Source organism: Cricetulus griseus, chromosome 2, assembly GCF_003668045.3.
Source record: "Cricetulus griseus strain 17A/GY chromosome 2, alternate assembly CriGri-PICRH-1.0, whole genome shotgun sequence".
In the NCBI taxonomy this organism is placed as follows: Eukaryota; Metazoa; Chordata; class Mammalia; order Rodentia; family Cricetidae; genus Cricetulus; species Cricetulus griseus.
Window position 1 is genome coordinate 16,401,355 of NC_048595.1, and position 22,115 is coordinate 16,423,469.

At 51.2% G+C, this 22,115-nt stretch overlaps 1 protein-coding gene across 1 annotated transcript; it reads left to right on the forward strand.

Moving 5' to 3' along the window:
- The first annotated feature begins 17,722 nt into the window (after positions 1-17,722).
- On the forward strand, positions 17,723-19,685 carry C1qa (complement C1q A chain). The gene is made up of 2 exons (XM_035439304.1): positions 17,723-17,885; positions 19,111-19,685. The coding sequence occupies exons 1-2, from the start codon at positions 17,723-17,725 to the stop codon at positions 19,683-19,685; spliced, it is 738 nt and encodes a 245-aa protein (XP_035295195.1).
- The last annotated feature ends 2,430 nt before the right edge of the window (positions 19,686-22,115 follow it).

The following is a 22,115-nucleotide window of genomic DNA, read 5'->3' on the forward strand; positions in this document are numbered from 1 at the left end:
TCTGCTATGAATTCCAAACCAACTTCAGGGTAGGTGGTTCTAGGAATTGGACTGTGCCAGCCTCATGGGTGAGGACTAAGCGCAGAGGTCCTAAGAGTTGACCCATCTCTCAGCCATCACTCCACAACTGGTCACTGTCACAACCTCTGCTGCTGTCCCCACCAGAGGTTTGACAGCCTTCCTATGCTTGCATCCTCAAGAGTGGCCACTACAAAGAGATGAAAAGATTGGGTGGCTTACACCTGTAATCACTTAGAAAGAAGTGAGGCAGGAGGATTGTTGTGAGTTCAAAACCAGTTTGGGCTACATAGTGAGTTCCAGGTCAGTCTGGGCTATAGTGAGACTCTATCTCTAAAAACAACAACAACAAAAATAAGGCCTGGGCAAGTTCAGTGGGTAGAGTGCTTGCCTACTATGCATGAGGCTCCAGGTTCAATTATCTGCACCGATCATAGCTGTTTATGGGTTTGTAAAGGACTTGTCCACTGACTTTGTCACTATCTGAAAGTCCATTGGAGAGCCTCAAAAACTGTGATGTAGCTCAGTCCTGAGGGCTACGGGATTTCCTGCAGTGAACTCAGAGTATGGCTGACTCGCAGCTCAGCCAAGGTGCACTGAGCTGGGAGCACCCCCTCCAGAGCACAGGTAGGAAATGGTGTCCCCTCCTCCCACTTCCTTGTTCTGAGCCCTGTCTGTTCTGCTAAGTGGGGTTTATAACAGGATCTTACACACCAAGTTGTAGGGAGGCTTGGGGGTGAGAAGGTGGCAGAGAGGTGTGGCTACAACCCAGCAGGTTCCTTCTGGATTTTCTGAACCCTCAGTCCCAAGGGCAGGGACAGTGAATTGGGTCTGAAGTCCTGATGACAGCTGAGCCCAGGTGACCACAGAGTATGCCGGCAGCACCCTACACTCACCTCAGCTCATCTCAGAGCATTCCAGACTCCCTGCCTTGCGTGCCATGGTGCTCTGAGGGGGATGAGGGAAGGGGATGATGTCAGGAAGCCTAGGGCCCAGGGGAGCACCCTACACGCCAATCTCCCTCACGCGAAGGTCTTGGCACGCTATGTGAAAGCAGCTACCCGGTCTCCCCCTCCTGCTGAGAGCACATGGGGGACCACCACAGCACTAGTCCCTACCCCCAGCTGCTGCCTCCTCTCCACTGCCTATCAATCATCCATCCAGCTTCTTGGCAGACAGACTGACCACCCCACCCTGACCTGCTTCAAGCCATCACCATTCTGTCTGCCATAAGTCAGCCCAGCTATCCATCTGTCTGCCAGCCACTCTTATCTGCTGGCCTTCCTCTCTCTCTATCAAGTCTGTCTGTCCTTCCAGAGTCACCTCCAGGGCATTTGTATTCCATCCTTATAGCTGTCAGGTTGGCCACTGGGAAAGGCTCCTGATTGGCTGGGCTGTCCTGTCTTTCATTTGAAGACTCCAGTCTACCTGGCAGGCAGGCAGCCTTGCCTTCCTCCTGTCTGTCTCCTCTCTTGTCCCCTGCTCTTCCTCTGCTCTCTGCTCATTTCTTTCTTCACACAGAGGTGGTGTTACAGTCATGAGAGCCACCCCTTGAAAGCCACCCCTCAAGGCCACAGACCAGTGAGTGAGTCAGGCAGGCAGCCCAGCAGCCCCGACAGCCCTGACCTTAGCACGGCATAGCCCTCTGCCAGCCCCAGGCTCCCTATTCCAGCCCCACGGTTCAAGAGAAAGATTTAACTAAGTGTATTTGGGGAAGATGAGGTTCACATTAATGGTGAAAATAAGGCTTTATGATTCCATTTCAGTTTTATTCCTCAACCAATTTTCTCCATTAGCTCAGAGCCGGGAGTGAGCACAGACGTCCTCCGTACTCTTTATGGTAATGCAGGTTAATGTCTGAGTTTGAGGAGCTCAATTAGCAAATTCATGGACAAGGGGGTCTGTTGGCTTCTCTTGTGAAGCCCGGCGATTCATTAGCCACAGGGAGACACCGGGATTCACGTCCGCATATAAAGCATCTGCTGCAGTTCTCCAAGCTTGGAGTCCAGGGCAGAATGGGTGTGTGTGAAACCTTGGTCCTCTGGTCTCTTCCTTCAGCACAGGGCTTGGCACAGGAGGCTGGGGGGCTCAGTCTTCCACAGTCAGCACAGGGCCCATGGTGGGTCTGAGTGTAGAACAAATCAATTAATCACTGTTCTCAGTGCCTGGATCAGAGACGCTGAAGATTCATTGAAGAAACTGACACTCCTAGGTCAGTGATACTGCCCAGCAAGTAAAGGTGCTTAGTCATCAAGTCTGATGACCTGTGTTTGATCCCTGGAACCCATGTTGTGGAAGAAGAAAGCCGGCCCCCACAATGCCTCTTGACCTCCACACACACTCTGTGACACACCTCCATGAAATAAACGTAATAAGACAAAAATTGACCACCACCCCCGCCCCCAAAAGCTCTGTTCCTAGCATGGAGGCGCCACATGGTAAATGCTAGACAACTGTTTATTTATTGACAAGGACTGAATGAGTGGATGGATGAGTGATGTTGGTCTTTATCACCTGCAAGGCAGGCTGTCCAGTCAAGTAGAGAATCCTAGTCTGGAGATCCTGGGGTTGGAGACTTCAAAAGGCAAAGTAACTATTTCCAAGGTCACAGCTTCTAGGTTTTCAGGCTGGGTGTCCATGTTAAGTGGAAGTGCTGTGAGTGGTTTCCCACAGGTCCTCTGCTGGTTATCCAGCCCTGATCTCCAAGGGAATGGAGCTGGACAGGCAGAGGAAACCCCATTCTCTCTGTATCCTGTCAGGCCTGGCCTCTTGGTCATCTAAAGCTGAGCGACTAGTCCCACTCTGAAAACCTGGAAACTGAAACTCAGAGAGGGAAGTGTCTACTTCACAGACACACAGCAAGCTAGTGGTAGAGACAGACTCAGAGGCAGGTCTCCTGTGCCACCCTTTGACCCCTCTGGGCCTTTCCTGACACTAGAATGTCAGCTCCCTGAGGGACTTCATCTGTTCACGATGAACTTCTGAGTCCCTGGAACCAGGAGTCACAGGGAGCCAACAACTGTTCTTTATTGAATAAGTGAATGAACGAACCGAGCAGAGGCAAGGGGTTGGATTTTCTAGGCCTGCCTGAGCTGTAGAGTGAGTGCAAGGCCAGTCTGGACAACTTTGTTACATTTGTCTCAAAATAAAAGCGAATAAATAAAGCTGGGAACATGACTCAGGGATTAAGCACTTGCCCAGCATACTTGAGGCCCCAGGTTCAATCCCAATGGGGGGTGGGGGGGCAGAAGAAAAGAAAAAAATGTAAAAATAATGAAAGAAATGAATGAACCTTGTGCCCACCCATGGAAGCAAAAAGGTAACCATCTCCCAGCTCGCCAGTTCCCATCACCTGTGTCACCCTGGTGTGAGCATTACTCTAGGCTTTCCCAGAGTCCTGTGGGAAGCGTATCGCCTAGCCCTGTAGCCCCCATCCCCACCCTACACTGCTCTCTTCCCTGGCCATCAGGAGAACCCTCGTCTGCAGAGGCGACTTCACCTGTGACAGATGAGTGGTGGATTCAGATTATACCTTGCCTGTTCTGCACCTGAGCCCTCCACACACACACACCCTGCCCCCAGCACCCTGCTGAGGCTGAGCTTCCACAGCCTTCCAGCTTCCTGAAGACCAGCCCACACTGACAGGTCCCAAGCCCCAAGCAGGTGACCCAAACAACCAGCAGGGTCACCTCCCAGGGGCTATAGTCAGAACTGTGACAGTGAAAAGGAGAAAGGCCTGGCCCAGGGGGAACAAGGCCAGGCCCTGGGCGCCCCCCGCTGAGGGCTCATCAGTTTGGCGGAGGCCTCTGACTGACATGAGGTTGACACTTTGCATACAGCCTGGCAGGCACTGCCTGTCTCTCCCAGGAAGGGCCTCTAGTGGGAGGGGTGTGATGGGAGAAGGGATGTGACAGCCAGGCCTTTGAGAGCAGCCCATGTACCCTCCTCTTCCAAAAAGTTGAGAACAAAGCAGAAGGCCCCAGTCTATACTGAAGATGCTGACAGGCAGCCGAGACTATCAGAGACTCATGGGGGCCAGGAATCCTATCAATGCTGCCCTGTATCCACCACAGCTGTGTGGGAGTGAGGCCTGGGGGTGTCCATTGTGCAGTGAGGGTAACTGAAGATGGAGGTATGAACTGAGGGACCGCTATAGAACAGAACTGTGTTTGACCCCAGAGCCTGCTGGAAGAGGAAAGGAGGGAGACTGGGAAGATGGCTCAGTGGTTAAGAACATGTACTACTTGTACAGAGAACTAGAGTTTAGTTCCTAGAACCACAACTTGTAACTTATGCTCCAGGGTATCTGACACCCTCTTTTGGCTTCCTTGGGCAACAACGCACACGGTAGACTTTCATACCAACATATGCACATACACCTGGGAAAAATGCATTTTAGAATAAAAAGCTAGGCATGGGATGCATGCCTGTAACCCCAACATTGTGGAGACAGAGATGGGGAATCCTGAGAGCTTAGCGGTCAGTCATGCTATCTGAAATGTGAAGCTTCAGGCTGGGTGAGAGACCCGAGTCTTCAAGGCAATGAAGTGGAAAGCCACAGAGGAAGGCGCCCAGTGTCCTGCCCTGACCTCACATATACCACACAGAGAAATAGAAGTGTTATGTGGAAGATTTACCCTGGCATCCATATACCCAAAGAATCTGGGATGTTCTGGTGAAAGTTCCACCCAAGCCCCCTTCCCTGCCTTCCTCTAAACCCTGCTGCATCTCAGAAATCTTGCCAAATGATGACCCCTCTGCAGAGGTGCTCAAGACCACTCCCACGGGGTATTTAAGCTGTCCCCCCTCCCCCTGAAAATAGACTCTTGTGGTTTTCCAATCTCTTTCCTGTCTCCTCTCTGAGGGGCTTGGAAGGCCATCCTGGAGCATTGTATCCATTAAACGTGGGCTTTTTCTAATTTGGTTTGACTTGTTCTGTTTTGGATTGCTGCATCAGCAGAGAGGCTTATTGGGGTGCAGAAACTTTTCAGAAAGGTGTCAGGAGAAACCCATATTAAAGGAAAGGAGAACTCCTTTCTGTCTAAGTACTTCCTCCTGAGCCAGGCGAGTCAGATAAAAATGGCCCCAGCCTGTCAGCTAGAGACAGACTCCATAGCCCTGTTCTTTCATGGATTTCCTCACTGTGTGACCTCGGGCCAGTTGCTTAACCCCTCTGGTCCTAAGCTGTAGCCCTCTTACCAAAGGGAATCTTTCCCCAGGGCTTGCCAGCACAGCCTGGGCTGTAGCCTTGCTCTTTGCCTGATCTGTGGTGGAAAGAGGCCTGATCTGGGATGAGGGAGAGGGGGAACCCCACCCCCAAGGGGGATCGGGTGGCCAGAGGAGACTTGCCCAAGGTTGTCCAGCCCAGTAAATGTCCCCATTCAGTGTGTTCTACCATGTGGCTGCCACAGCGGCAAAAATATTCAAAAACATTTCTGAGCTTCACCTTCGCCCCTTGTTTCGGGTTTTTCTTTCTTTGTTCCTTTTTCTTTGAAGTGAACTAGCACATCAGGGTTCTCAGAAACTCCCTTTTTGTCTTTTTAAACAAAAAATAAGCAAACTCGGTCTCAGAGACCCTGAAGATGGGAATGTCATGACGGCTTCCTCTCACAGCCCCCCTGAGACATAGTGGCTGTCTCCCTGTGTCCCCAGTGGCTGTCCCCATCATGGAAAGGCCCGGCAGGAGGGCCTCACTGGACCAGCTGCTGCATAAACAGTGAAGGACTTCAGACAGACTGGAAAATCAGGCGACACTTCAAAGGCTCGGTGACAGGAGGCAGCAGTGATGGGAGAGTGGAGGTGGCCTCCCCTGACGGCCAGCTGAGAACGGGAGGTTGGACTGCGGCTCTGTTCTCACCAAGATGCAGCCAGAGGTAGACAGAAGGACAAGGATGCCTCCCCTGTAGCAAAGGCTGGTATAATATTTGTCAACTGGCAAGCACTGGAGGGCTTGAAATGCCTGCTATGAGGTGAGGGGTACTCGGAGAAGAATCCAGGGGGAGCAGAACAGGCTCTTTCCATAGCTAAGCAGATCCTGCAAGGCAGTGAACCCTGGGCACAGCTGTATGCCAAGAATCCAAGTGGCCCTACCCACTGCGGTGGGACACAATAAGACCCAAGCAGCTCACCCAGCTCCACAGCGTGTCAGTGGGTGAGCACAAAACACCTATGAACAGAAGGTCTTCACCCCTTTGGATGGAAACTACAGAAGCTACCTAGAAAGAATAGGGTGGGTGATGTTGCCAAGCATGTGTGTGTGTGAGTGCATGCGTGTGTGTGTGTGTGTGTGTGTATGTGTGTGTGTGTGTGTGTGTGTGCATGTGTGTGTGTGTATGTGTGTGTGCATGTGTGTGTGTGTATGTGTGTGTGTGTATGTACACACATGTATGTGTATGCTAATGTGTGTACACGAGTGTGTGTGAGCATGCACTCGCATGCCTGTGTCTTTCAGGACACCTATTCTGTGCTCCAATTTGACTGGGAGGGTTCTAGTCATCTCTCTCTCCTCTCTGCTGGCTTCTTTCCCTTCCCTCTATAGGAAGATGGAACAAGACCACCTGTGTTCTGATCCACCAATTTCCTTCCCTGCGTAGCCTCAGACAAGAGCTGCCCTTTCCTAGCCTTTGCTGGGAAATGTCATCCTCCTTCACTAGCCTCCCCAGGGTGAAGAAGCTTGGGTCACGGAGGGAGCCCAGCCTGACATACTAGAGCCCTAATTTATACTTGTGACCCTCCAGCCTCCTCCCTCGGTGGGCCAAGTCCAGCCTCCATGTGCCTCTATTTTCCCATCTGTGTGACAGGGACAGGGCCCTGTGCCTCCAAAGCCACAGTGAGACACTTGTGTAAGCAAGGTGGGTGGACTTGGCACTCACAAGCCATGTGATGAAGAGAAGGGGCCAGTGTGTGTGATGTGTGTTTGCCTTGAGTGCACGTGTGTGTTTTTACTCCTCTCAAAGGTTCAGAGAAACAGCTTTTCCCACGGCCCCACACTGAGAGCCCACCACCCACATCACCAATTCTCGGCATTCCTCGAATTCCTCTCCAAGTCAATACTTCACCAACAGCTGGAAAAGCCCACCAGGCTGCAGGAGCTGCAGGGGGGTGTCTGGGTTAGATGGAGGAGGGAGAGACTGGCAAGGTAAAGATGGCCTAGAGTGGGGGTGGCTGGTGATGCTGGCTGTCAAAGGAGGCCTCCAAGCCTGGGCTCTCAGGGGATCCCTTCCCTGTAGCCTGCTGCTATGGGAGGGAACAACAAGCCCCTGGCATGCAGTCATATGCACCTGGGGTCTGGGGGATGGGCTGGCCCCACACTGCTGAGATGTGGGCAGCTGCAGCCCAGGCCCTTTGATGTGACAGAGATGGAGACACACACATGCCCGACAATTAATTAATTGTGACTTTCAGCGCACAGCAGCCGCTTCCTATTGATCTCCTCCCGTCTGGAGTGAGAGAGACAATTAGGGGGAGCACGGCCGCCGCGGCTAATTACCGTACAGAGCAAGAGCCGTGCCTTTCAATGTATTAAACTCTCATCACTGCTGTAACCTGTTCACCCCAACTGCTGAGATGCAAAGGGGCCCACTCTGCCATAGCACCCCAGGTTAGTCCCCCCACAGAAACAGGAAGTCACAGGCCCCTCATTGCTAAAGAGGATTTTGTCCAGCCCACATCCAGCTCTGGGAATTGGCTGGGAAGCCTGAGGGTCGTCACAGCCTCAGAACCAGCACTACAGAATAAGGGGGTGGGGAAGCCTTCAGAGACTAGAGGCTTCATGAATACCTAGCTGTGTCCACACACACTGAGCAGCAAAGTCTTCCGGAGAAAGCAGCCATCCATTCTGCTGGGGATCACCATGTGGACACAGGATCGGAGTCTCACTGTGGTCTGCTGGGATCTTACCACCTGCCTTTGTTTAGAGCCTGCAGATAGGAAAGCCTGTCCTTTTCATTTTACAGATGTGGAAGCCAAGGCTCAGAGAAGCATAGCTACCTGCTCAAAGCCACACAGCCGTATGTGCTGAAGTCAAAGCTCTACTCCCTGAGCCTCAAGAAAAGGGGGAGGGGAGAAAGAAGGAAAGGAGAAGGGAAGAGAGAGAGACTATGACACTGAAGCTGGAAGCAAGGCAAAATGGCCAGTGGTTCCTATGATGGGAACACTGAAGCCCCTAAGGTGGTCACTCACTCAAGGCTGTGTGTGAGCAGATTAGGGAGCAGAGTCACCTCTAAGACATTGCACTAGTGGGGGTGGCCAATGACAAGCTGGGTTTGTCCTGGAGAGATAACTTGTATCCCACCTTTCTTTAAGACGTGCTAACCTTCGTCAGATCTTGAAGGAAGACCTTGTCTCAAATAAATAAGTTAATTAAAATAAAGTACCCACTCTGAACTTGGTGTATATGTGTGTGGGGGTATGTGTATACATGTATGTACAGGTATATGCAAGTGTGTGTGTGTGTGTGTGTGTGTGTGTGTGTGTGTGTGTGTGTGTGTGTGTGTGTGTGTGCACATGTGTGCACACATGTGGGGGCTGGAGATCAACCTCAGGTATCATTCTTCAAGAATGGCCTATTTGGTATTTTTTGAAGATTTCTTCTCATTTCTGTGTGCATACATGTGAGGGGGCACAGGTCTCTGTGTGCATGCTGAGGCTGGAAGAAAGCACTGGATCCTCGGAGCTGGGTTGCAGGCATTGTGGATGCCCTGCTTGTTGTTCGGGTGCCAGGATCCAAACTCAGGTCCTCATGACTTCACAGCAAGCACTTTTAACTGCTGAGACATCTCTCAAACATATACCCTGCTTTTTAGGGAACAAAGTCTCCCCCTGGGATCTGGGGTTCACTTAGTTGACTCAGCTAGCTGGCTAGCCTGAGAGTTCTATGTGGGAGTCTGTGTCTCCCCAGCACAGGGATTATAAACACATATCACCATGCTAGACTTTCTTCTTCTTCTTCTTCTTCTTCTTCTTCTTCTTCTTCTTCTTCTTCTTCTTCTTCTTCTTCTTCTTCTTCTCCTCCTCCTCCTCCTCCTCCTCCTCCTCCTCCTCCTCCTCCTTTGTTTTGTGTTTCAAAACAGGGTTTCTCTGTGTAGCTTTGGAGCCTGTCCTGGAACTCACTTTGTAGACCATGCTGGTCTCAAACTCACACAGATCCGCCTGCCTCTGTCTCCCTCTGAGTTCTGGGATTAAAGGTGTGCGCCATCACCACCCCCATGCTAGGTTTTCTACATGGGTGCTGAGAATTCAGCTCATGCTTGCCATCTCCCCAGAATCTACCCTCCAGCTGGCTGTTTTTGAAGCAGGGTCTTACTCTGTAGCCCAGGCTAGCCTGGAATTCACTTTGTAGCCCAGGCTACCCTAAATCTCAATCTCATGGCAGTCCACCTGCTTCAGTCTCTTGGAATTACAGGTGTGAGCCAGCACACCTGGCCTCTCTGTACACATCAGCCCACTGGACCCTACGGGGATGTCCTGCCATTCTGTGTTGCAGATGAGAAGACTACAGCTTTAGGAGAGAAGATGCCAGTGTCGTGGTTACATGGAGGGAAGCTGAGCACCAAAATCCCCAGCCTATGATACTGCTGCCACCTCCACCCTATTCCCAGGAAAAGCTCCCAAGAGCATGCCCTGGGGTGATGCTGCTCTTACCTACACCAGTTACTTGAGTCTCTCCTCCCCACAGTCTTCTGATTCCGTTCTGTGTCTGTCTCTCCCTGGAGAGTCTAAGCCCTCTAGAGGTAGCAGTCATCTTTTATTTGAGAATTCGAAGGACATAGGTGGCTAGGCAAGGGAATGGGCTAAGTCAAGTCAGGACCCTGGACAGCTCAACAGGGACCAGAGAGGGATGGTGCCCCCTGCAGGTTCTATGAGAATGTACAGCCCTGAAAAGTAACAAGGAGGGCCGTGATTCGAGACCATGAGGACATTCTGTGCCTTATCAGTCAGGGTAAACTGAGTCACAGGCACCAAGAACAGTGCCTCTGAGGCTTAGCCATGCCGATTGCCTCATCACACCTGCAAAGCTCATCTGGGCCCTAGTGACTCATCAAGACACATGCAGTAAGCCAGGCCCCCAGGATGCTGGAGCTCTGCCTGGGACCCACTAAGACATCTCAGCTGTACCAGCAGAGCAAGAGTATGCTGGAGAGTTTGCACCTTCAATGTCATTTCTGTCCCGGGGTCAGCTCACAGCACTGATGACACATCTGTAACTATCCAGAATATGCAAACCTGCTACACCTCCAGACACACAGGGTAGGGCAGGGCTTCTGGAGCTCTGCAGCCCACATTTGACAACTCCCTTCTATCTTATGGCTAATACTCAAGGCCTTGGACCCTGGAATTCGACTCAATCTAAGTCGCAATCCTAGCTCCACAGCCAAACAAGCACATGATGGCCTCCATAGGCAGTGACCTCCCCATCGTGGGAGGTGTGCAAACAGAATCTGGAAGGCCACACTGGGCACCATTGTCACATAGACTTACTTTCCTCTTTACAGGTTAGCCCCAAATGCTATAGCTGAACACAGCCTTTGAGCCTCTGATCCCCCTGCCTCCTCCTGATGAGTGCTGGGATAACAGGGGTGCCCCACCATGCCTGGTTTACACAGTGCTGGGGATGAAACCCACACTAGGCAAACACTCTTCCAACAGAGATAAATCTCCTGCCCCAACTTTATCTTATTTGAAAAGCTTTTTATGACATTAAGATTTATAAACGTATAGAACTTCATACCCCACTCGATGAACATTGATGGATGTATACACCTTTGTAACTGACACACTAACCTGGATGTCAAGTGTTTCCATTACCCTAGGAAACTTCCCTGTCCTGGTGCCCTGCTCCACCTCCAGACACACAGTACAGGGCAGGGTGTTAAAAAGGACCCACAATGAAAGAAATGCCTACTCCCCCATCACACACATGCCCCTGGAAGTCTCAACAGGGTAGAATTCCAAAGGTGCTGGAACAAAAATTGGGCTTGTCAGAAAACTCCAAGCCACCTCTAACTCCCCCGTAGCTAGCTCCCTTTTCGGTACAGAAAAGGGCAGAAGACTTTAAGAAGACATTCACAGGGGGCCGGAGAGATGGTTCAAAGGTTAAGAGCACTGCATGCTCTAGCAGAGGTCCTGAGTTCAATTCCCAGCAACCACAAGGTGGCTTACAACCATCTATGATGAGACCTGGTGCCCTGTTCTGGCATGTAGGCAGAACACTGTATACATAATAAGTAAAAATAAATCTTTTAAAAAGAGAAGAAGAAGACACTCACTGTCAGGGGTAACTCTACACTTGAACCAACCTGAGAGTCAGTTCCTCCTTCTGGTGTGTGTCCTTAGACCCTCCCTCCATACAGCAGACCAGGTGTGAATTCCAGGCTTGGCCTTGGAGAGGAGAGGGGAAGCTTTCCAATCACCATCCCAGAGCACCTGACAAGGTAGTCCTGGGTGGGACTCTGCTTTGTCTTGGCAACATGTGGTCCTTGGTGTATCTCCCTGCTGCCTGATAAGCTCCTGTGTCCTGAACACCTGCTGTGTGAGAGACTGTCACTCCTGGGCTCCCAGCACAGCCCGATCCACGTGTGTGTTAGCATCCCTCCTATACACCGAGAAAAACTAAAGCTCAGGAAGGGGGACCTACACTCAAGGTCACAGGGAGGGTGGAGGAGAGAAAAATTCAGGAACCTGGTTCTCCTCCGCCTCCCCAGGTGCCCCACACATGGAGCCGACAGGTGAACTTGGGACCCTAAAGGGGGGCCCTGCTCCTCCTACTCGGACCTCCTTCCCCCACCCCACCCCACCACCACATCTCAGGATGAGTTGTCCCCCACCCCCAGCCGTTGCCCTTTCCTGGAGCCTATCTCCACAGCACCAACCAGGCTCCAGGCTATGACAGCCTTCCCAGGAGCAGCCGGGGCTCCTTTGCATACTACGACTCATTTGCATACTACTTAGGAAAAGCCTTCACTTTTCCCACCTGCAGCACACTCTGGGCTGATTACTTCTCCCCACATTGGAGAGTTAATTACTCTCCCGCGTCGACCGGGTGTTTATTTGCAATCAGCAGAGGGCTGGGAAGAGGGGGAGGACACCAGCAGAAGCAACTGTCATTAGCCCAAATTTCAGAGCGCCAGTGAGAGTGAGCCTGTGCATGGTAAGGGTTGTGTCAAAATCCAGCCGTGGCCCAACATGCCCAGTCACCCTGGGCATGTCCCCAGCTCTGGGGAGAGGAGCTGGTTGATTAGACCTGAGGTCAGGGGGACTGTTGAACAAAGACCCACAGGGAGCCACTGGCAGGACAGACACGCTCCGAGTAGCCCAATTACATGGTGGCTAAGGTACAGGGACACCTCCCAGCTGGCTGCCCCAGCTGCCAGGCTTTTCTCTAAGCCTTGTCTCCTAAGCCTCTTGATCTCTTTACAACTCACCTGCCTGGAGCCCAGCTGGGCAACTCTAGCTGGGATTTCTCCAAAAGGCTCCCCTGGCCCTTGCTGGATTTGGAGGCTGCCTTTCCACCATCCAGGGTGCCCCACTGCAGCCGGGACAAGGAAGGGGTTGGGGGTTTTAATCTTCTCTAGCCAGCAACAACAAAAATGTCTTTTGTTGTTGTTTGGTTTCGGTTTTTTGATTTATTTTATTTTATTTCATTTTATTTTATTTGTACAGGGTCTCTCTACATAGCCCTGTCTGTCCTGGAACTCACCATGTAGACTTGACTGGCCTTGATCTCATAGAGATCCACCTGCCTCTGTTTCCCAGATGCTGGGATTAAAGCGTGTACCACCATGCCCAGCTTTTCATTTTCTTTGACAGACTTCCCAACAGTCCACTATGGACACAGTGGCCCTCTGAGTGGCAGGTGAGGATGGGGGAAGGAAAGGCTTCCCCAAGTGCCACCAAGTAACACAGGCTCTGGGGGACAGGAAGGCTCAGCGCCCACCTACTGAGGTCCATCACCCCCTCCATTTTATGGGTGAAGTCCCCGACAGAACCAAAGTGACACTGATCTTGAACCTCAGACCAGTGGTTCAGAGAGAGGCAAGGAGTGTTCAGGGACCACCTTAATAGCCCCTGCCAGCCCCTCCCAGTTCCAGCCTTTGCAACTCCCATCTATGGGGTGCAGAGGGCAGGATGGGAAGGGGTGACGGGGGGGGGAAGGCTGAGGTCCTGTCCATCAGAAGGGTGAGGAAGACAGTGTGAAAGAAGGGAAGGTGTCTGCACCAAGGTGCAGGACTTGGGGGCATGGAGGCTGCAGGGAGAATGGAGGGAGAGGCTGCTGAGTGTCAATCTGCCCCTGGGTGGTAGAAACAGCTCAAGAGATGTTCCAAGGCAACAGTTCACAGGACAGGGTGAGAATTTGCTTATAAGGTCCCTCACAGTGTCATTCGTCCTTGATCCAAACCACCCACTGACAGAACAGGGTAGCAGGCATGGTGGGTGGTGTGTGATGGGTGCCAGGCAGCTGTACACAGAACTGGCATTCATGACCACTCAGACGTCAGGAAGCCAGGAGATACAATGAGGCAGATGGTGGGCTCTGAACCTGAGGTCAGAGCTGTGGTGATGGGAAGTGGGCTGGCCACTCTGCTTCCAGAAGGGGAAGGCCTGTGGCCTGAAAGGGGTTCCAGGACACTTGTGGTTACAGTGGAAATGTTCCAAGTCTGACCAGTTGGCAATGGACATAGAGGTATCTAATATCCTGAAACCAAACACTAGTCATCATCTCACTCTATACAAGTTATACATTATACTTCCTTCTTTTATTATTGTTATTTTTTTTTGGACACAGGTCCTTATAATGTAGCCCAGTTAGACCTCCCAGGTGTTGGGACTACAGATCTGTACCACCATGCCTGTTCAATGCCTCTAAATGAAAAATAAAAAAGAAATAAAGTAGAATTATATACATATCTAACTATACTTTGCCTACTATAATTGAAAGAAAGAGGAGTGGTGATTTGAAATAAAGTAGGGGTGTTGCCTTGGCTTTTGAGATGAGCAGGGTAGGAGAGACTTTCAGTCCCCAGATCTACCTCAGCTCCTCACACTGTCTGTGACTTCTGTCTTCAAAGATCCAATTCATTTTGTGGAGGGAGTGTTGGTTAACATTAGTCAACCGCTCAACTGAATGGAAAATCTGTCCTAACATTCAAAGCCCAAGGGGACAGCAGAGGACCATGACAGAATGCTAATATGTCCTTCAATGTGGCATTTTCTTTGTGTGTGTGTGTGTGTGTGTGTGTGTGTGTGTGTGTGTGTGTGTGTGTGTGTGTTTGTGTTTGGTGTGTGAGGGTGTGCATGTGCACGGGCAGGTGAAGGCCAGGGGACAACCTGAGACCCTCAGGTGTCATTCTTTGAGCTCCATCCACCTTGGTGGTCTTTATTTTTACACAGAGTCTCCTGCTGGCCTGGAATTCACTGATTAGACTAGGCTGACTGGTCACTGAGCCACAGGGATCCACCTGTTTTCACCTCCCCAGCTCTAGGATCTTCACCTCCCTAGCTCTGGGATTATAAATGCATGCCACCACAACCCAGCAATTTTATTTAAGTTCTAGGGATTGAACTCAGGTTCTCAAGCTGGCGAGGCAAGCACTTTACCCACTGAGCCACCTCCCAGCCCTGACCCACTAACTTTCCAGGCTAATATATGTGTAGGAATGTGTATACTTGAACTTCTTACAGGGCTGTGCACACAGCCTGATGAGGAAAACCATCCACCATGTGGGAATAAGACAGACAGATAACAATGTCTTTTCAAAGCCAAGTTTGAGCTGTGTCTAAGGAGTGCCAAGGGTCACCTGTCACTTCATGGGAATGTCACTTTGCATAATGTATTGTTTGCTCTATACAGACAGCTGTGAACATGGAGAAAATTAATAAGTTAAAATTATTTTAGCCTCTTAGAGGTATAAATGATGGTTTTCCATTAGGCTTTATTGTCCTATAGAACTGTAATTTTTAAAAATTTGCATTACATTTAGTTATTTATTTTATGCTTGCACGCATGGAGTCCACGTGGAGGTCAAAGGGCAACTTTCTAAAGTGGGCTCTCACCCTCCATCCTGTGGCTCCCAGGAATTGAACTCTAATAATCATGCTTAACTCCAAGAGAACTTTAATCAGTTTTGTATTTAACACAACAATCTTACTAACTTTCCAGAACATTTGTTATTTGATGGAATTCCTTCCTTCTCTTTTCTCTGTAGATGTGAATGCGAATTTTGAATACTTTTCACTGAACCTGTGGAGGTTCTTCTGGTCACATCCTTCACAGGCCACAAAAGCTGACATGGTCTAAGAAGTGTGTATTACACTTGCTTGCTTATTTATTTATGCGCATGTATGAGTGCTTGCATACCACAGCACGCAAGTGGAAGTCAGAAGACAATTCAGGTCACCAGCCTTGATGGCAAGTGCCTTCACCTGCTGAGACAAATCTCTGGCCCTTGATTTTGTTTTTATTGCTTTATATAGGGCCTCATATATAGCCCAGGTTAGCTTCAAATTCATACAATCAAGGTGACCTTGACTTCCTGATCTTTCCTGTTTCTGTCTATCCAGTGCTGGGATTATAGCCATGTGCCACTATACTTGATGTAATGGTATATCAAACAAAAAACCTGTAAATATGTGTGCAAATACTGCATATACAAATATCTTTAAGAAAACATTGCTAGGATGAAATTTGGGACCTTATACATGATAGGTAAGTCTCCAAGCTGAGCCACACACCAGCCTTGTGGCTCTGTTGTTTTTGTTTTTTTAATATTGATTTAAAGGGCTTGGGTATAGCTCAGTTGGTAGGGGACTTATCTAGCATTCATGAAGCCCTGGGTTTGATGCCCAGCTCTGGATAAACCAAGCACAACAGGGGCACACTTGTAATCCCACCATGGTGGCACACACTTTTAATCTCAGCACTTGGAAGGCAGAGGCAGATGGAGGTCAGCCTGATCTACAGAGCAAATTCCAGAACAGCCACAGAGAAACCCTGTTCAAAGAAAATAAAAGAAAGAAAGAAAGAAAGAAAGAAAGAAAGAAAGAAAGAAAGAAAGAGGAAGAGAGAGACAGAGAGAGACAGAGAGAGAGAGAGAGAGAAAGGAAGAAAGAAAGAAAGAAAGAAAGAAAGAAAGAAAGAAAGAAAGAAAGAAAGAAAGGAAAACTGAGAGCCAGGCGATGTGGCAACTTCCCCTAGGACTGGCTGCTAGGAAGTGGTGAGCTTCGAAACTGATTGCTGTGCCTTCACCTCCCTGTGGCCTGCCCTCTCTGTTCCCAGTGGCCTGTTGGTTCCTTCTCCTTTGACTTTTACAAGCACTTGGCCATGAACTCTTGTGTCTTCCCTAATCATGAAAAAGGCCCCCAAGTTATAGATTTGAAGACAGATTCCTTCTGCCTTGGTATTCTTTGCTCCTCTGGATCCCAAAACCCCACCCAGCTCTTGCCCAGTGTCCCCTCCTCACAACCATGGCGGGGATAGGAATCCCATGTCCCAATCTTGCTGAGGTCTGCTTAAAATTTCCATGCCTGGTGTCTGGCCCTGGGGAAGTTCAGGGGGCAGATTCCAAGAAGGGGAAGTGGGAAAGGATGTGAAACTTGGCAGCACCCTGGTGACACCCCTTTGCTGATGGTGGGGCACCCAACAGCAAAGGGCCAGAGCATCCAGTTTGAGCTGACCACGGAGGCAGGTGAGGCCAAGCCGGAGAGGGAGGGGGCTGGGAAAACAAGGTAGAGGGACCAGTCTGGACAACTGAGGCAGGGAAGGAAGAATATTGCTGCTAGCTAGTTCTATGCTGGGATGGATTGGTTTAGGACCCCAAGCAGATGGATGAAGGGACCCTATCCTCTGGCCAAAGCCTGGGGGAAGGTGAGAGAACCCAGACTCATGGTTCTAACAGAGTTAATGGGTCCTGTCTCTCTTCTGTCAAAAAAACACAGAAAGTCAGGAAGTGGCTGGGGGAGCCAGAGCCCAGCAGCTGGACCAGCAGAGGGCTTCGTAGGGACAGTCAGTCCTCATATGGATGTAGAAAGGGGGCCAAGGCTGCCGGGAAGCAGGCAGATGTCTGTGAAAGCCTGTGAGCATGCACAGCTTGCCATCTGGGCCGGAGATTGTAATTAAAACAGTGCTGACGCTTGGTAAATATTTGTTCAATGAGATCCATCATCCGTGGGAGTATGGGAGCCTGCGTGTCCACAGAGTGGGGGGGTCTATGTGGGTATCAGAGCATGTGCTGAGCAGGTGCAGGGGGAAAGGTGTAGAGCTTGGAGCTAGGGCTGGGGCGAGGATCAGGGTCAAGGTTAGGGTCAGGATCAAGACTAGGGTTAAGATCAAGACTAGGGTCAGGGTCAGGGTCAGGGTCCAGGTTAGAGCTAGGAGATAGGATTAAGGTTAGGGTTAAGTCAAGGTCAGGATTAAGGCTAGAGCTAGCTTGGATTAGGATTAGAGTAGGGACTGGGTGCTGGGTTGAAGGTCAGAGCTAAGGTTGGGGTTATAGTTAGGGCTAGGAGCTAGGGTCAAGGTCATTGTTAGGGCTAGGATTAGGGACCTATAATTGATCACAGGTGCTGAGGATATATGTGTATGTTTGGTGGACACCAAGGTCCCAGGCAAGGTCACAGAACCTTGCATGTGGGATTCTTTTGTGGGACAGATGTGTGATTCTGGGTGTCCAGCCTGCCCAGGGTTCCTGTGTGTCACTACAGGGACATCATGGAGGCCTCTTGGGGATGGCTGGTGGCCTGTGTGTTGGCCATGACCCTGGTATCTACAGTGACTGAGGATGTCTGCAGAGCACCCAATGGGAAGGATGGGGTCGCAGGAAATCCTGGCCGTCCAGGGAGGCCGGGTCCCAAAGGAGAGAGAGGGGAGCCAGGTAAGCATTCTCTCCTGGGGCCCTGGTCCTGCCATCCTCAAGGCAATGGCTCAGGAAGGTCCTGAAATGCAATGGTGTACCTGAGTTCCAGAAAGCCATTGCAGTGTGCAGCTCTCCCCAGCCTGAGGACCTAGGCTTCTCTGACACCTTGTCCCCAGCCTCGGACCTCTCTATGAGCCTTTCCAGCTCCGCCATGCTCCTTTCCCTTCCTCCTCTGCAGAACAGGCAGCATGGAGAACAATGTGCAAGGCCTTATAACAGAGCCCACGATTCTAGAGTCAGGAGCCATTGCCTTGTTGGTTGACTTCAAACAAGTTACAGACTCTCTGAGCATCCAGTTCCTCCTCTGTGAAATGGAGACAGAGCCCTGGTGGGATGTAGGGAAAAGTCAGCCCGTAGCAATGAGCCCTGCCTGGCAGTAAGAGAGACCAAAAAAAAAAAAAAAAAAAAATCAAGCTGGATGATGGTAGCATACACCTTTAATCCCAGCACTCAGGAGACAGAGGCCTCAGGAGACAAAGGCAGGAGGATCTCTGTGAATTAGAGGTCAGCCTGATCTACAGAGCAAGTTCCAGGGTAGCTAAGGCTACGCCAAGAAACCCTGCCCCCCCTCAAAAAAAGCATGTAAGAAAAAAAATCAGGCAACAGCAACTGCCCTTTGCATTTCCTTTTGGCTCTGTACTCCATCCCTGCTCCCCTGTCCACTCTACCCTGTCAGAACACAGCACCCTAAGGAGGATGGGGAGGGAGAGGGTTATGACCAGAGCCCAGAGCGGGAAGGAAAGGCCCCCTGTCATCCCCCGCCTCCAGGTCTCCAGCAGGCGGAAAGACACACACACACACACACACACACACACACACACACACACACACACACACACACACACAGACACACACACACCCTCGTGACCCCCCTCAGGCCCCAAAACTGAGAAAGGAGTTGGTGATCTGGAGACAGGTGAGGTGACAGCCATGGGCAGAACCCACTGAGCAGCCAGAGTGCCCCATGTTTCCTGGAATTCAGGGTCTGCCACATGACTGCCTTTGCTTCACACCATTTTTGTGGAAGAAGCCAAGACTCAGAGAGGTTGTCATGCTTGTCCAACTCCACACAGCCAGTCAGTCAGGCCCGTCAGACTCAGTCTCTTCAAAGCAAAGGCTCTTTCTATGAGGACTGGACTCCATACCACAATACTCCCATTCACCAATCTGCTCTTTTCACCAGGAGCTGCTGGCATCCGGACGGGTATCCGAGGCCTTAAAGGAGACCAGGGTGAATCTGGGCCCCCTGGAAAACCTGGCAATATGGGGTTCCCAGGGCCTACTGGGCCCTTGGGGAGCAGCGGCCCCCAAGGACTAAAGGGTGTCAAAGGCAATCCAGGCAATATCAGGGACCAGCCCCGGCCAGCTTTCTCAGCCATTCGGCAGAACCCCCCAACAGTTGGCAATGTGGTTATCTTTGACAAGGTCATCACCAATGAGGAGGGCCCATACCAGAACAAGACGGGACGCTTCATCTGTGCAGTGCCCGGCTTCTATTACTTCACCTTCCAAGTAACCTCCAAGTGGGACATTTGTCTGTCTATCATGTTCTCCTCCCATGGCCAGACCAGGAGTCCCCTGGGTTTCTGTGATGCCAACAGCAAGGGGCTCTTCCAAGTGGTATCAGGGAGCACTGTGCTGCACCTGCAACGAGGGGACCAAGTGTGGATCGAAAAGGACCCTGCAAAGGGCCGCATTTACCAAGGTACTGAAGTCGACAGCATCTTCAGTGGATTTCTCATCTTCCCCTCTGCCTGAGCTGGGGAGCCACCCCACATCCTGCTATCTCCTCCACTCCCTGCTGTGGGGCCCTGCCCTGCACCCCTTCTCTCTGTTAAGTGAAGGAGCTGGAGCCTGGGCTTTAGCAGCCCCGGGCCAGGGCTGGCTTGGAGGGCCCTGGGGACTAGCTCCTCTCTGCACGGCCCAGGGGTTTCTTCAAGTACTTTCTGGAATAAATGACCCCCATCTGTGTCTGTGTCTTGAGGTGTGGTGGTTGTTCTGGGCATTGGGCAGGAAGGAGGCATAAAACTGGCCATTGCTAACTGCTTGAGAGGCAGCAGTGTTAGCATTGTGCACAAGTGTTGGCAGGTGGGGAGGAGGCAAGTGGACACCAGCCTGGCTGCAATCTAGATGTCGGCCCATGCTAGCTGCCAGATCACATGGAGTAGCCTCAGTTTCCAAATCTGCTAAATGGTGCTAGTAACGGAAGTTCCATGGTGGGGGGCAGGGCTGCTGAGGACCAGTGTGTGAAAACTTCAGACAGGGCCTGTTGCTGTTCTGTTCTGATCAGACCTGCTAGCCAAGCTCCAAGGGGGGTATTCTTATTCTATCTCCAAGATGATGGCACTGAGACTGGAGCAGGGGACATCAAGCCCCGGGTCATCAGCTCAGGGGAGGAGCCGGGGTTGAAGTCAGGCTGGCTGACCAGCCCCCTCCCAGTTTTCCCAGCTGCACTGGACAAATCATACCGGTGTTTCTGCAGTCTAGCTCAGAGAGGGCAGAGAGTGGCTCAGGGACACTCAGCAGTCTTTCCCAGAACTGTTTTTCCTGAGTGGATTTCAGGCAAATATGGAGACTGGATTGCTGTCAGCTGACTGCTTGGCAGCCCAGGTGTGTGTGTGTGCACGGAGGTGGGGGACTGGGGGTTGGGGTGGGAATCAGGATCCTGGATCCTCAAGTGTATTTCCACAATCACACAGTCTCATACACAGTCACACATGGAGGCTTACACACAGTTTCGCAGCAATCACACATACACTGACTCCTGCTCACACACATACTACCCTTGAGACTCACAAAGTCCCACATTCCTGGGCTGAGACTCACCTACTCCTCACCAAAACTTGGACTCAGGGACTTCCTCTCAGCACACTATGTACTGGAGGTACACACTAGTTACTTCTCCAAGCACACACACACACACACACACACACACACACACACACACACACACACACAAACTAGTTATTTCTCCAAACACACATACATGCATGTGCACACACAAACTCCTGAACACTTGTGGTAGATGTGCATGTCTCCACATGAACGAGAATAAGAAAACCTGCGCTTTCTCCCACACTAACCCCTACCCCACATGCTCACACTTCAGAGGCAGGGACAATCCCTCCTGTTCACTGGCTGGTGCATTTGGTCTCAGAGTTATCTCTGAAATGTCCTACATGTCCCTTTCCACATGCAAAATCATGTCTCATCCCTGCAGCCGAGAGCCTCTGAGGTTAGGAAGAAGTGGGGGCACTCCAGGGAGAGAGTTGGCCCCCTTAGCCACAGGCCACCACCACACGACCCTCAGAGCTCCTTGGCTTCTCGGTCCACTCTGCCCCCAGCTCTCCCTGACCCCTGAATGTACACCTCCACATTGATTTTGGGGACCCCATATGCTGGCTTTCCATAGCCACAGAGTGCAAAACAGTTGTGGGCACTGAGGCTTCATGAAAGGAGGCATGTCTCCAGTCCAGTCACCCTGCTGGAAGATAGAGGATCTGCATCTAAGCCAGGCTGTTTTGCCCCAAAGTGGAGGGCTCCTGTCACTTGTGGGGTACTGAGAGGAGGGGAATGTCTCAACTAGTAGCTGGGGAGGGTTAAAACCCCCCCTCTGAGCCTGCATTCCAGCCAATCTCACCCCTTCACCTGCAAATTTCAGTTCTTCTGAGCCTGGACGCTGAGCCAGGCAGAAAGGTGGGCGGGGTGGAGAGGGCCGAGCACAGACCGAGACTGCCACCTACTGGGAGAACTAGGCATGGCACAAAGGTGACCAAGACAGAGGAGAGCAGGTTCCATTCATTACTGCCATCCCACAATGCAGAGGCCACAATGCCTGCTGCTCCCAGCCCTGGGATGGTAGTGCATCCTCACCCTGGCCTCATAGACCATCCTGCACTACAAGTGGAGGGATTGTCAGAATGGCTGGGGGGGCAAGACCCCTCAGGCCACTTAGCTAGGCAGCCTCAACTGTTAGCATGGGCCAGGGTGTAGCATGCTCATGGTGCAGAATCCTCCCCACGCCCTACACAGGATCCCACCCAAGTCCAGGCAATAAGAGGGGCAAGGCTGGGCAGCTCTGCTGCCCCAAACTTCCTTCCATCCTAAAAATCCCACTTGAAGAAAGAGACAGGGAGATGCCTGACCTGACCACCAAAAGGCCTAGGGCCAGAGACAAGGGCCAGGATG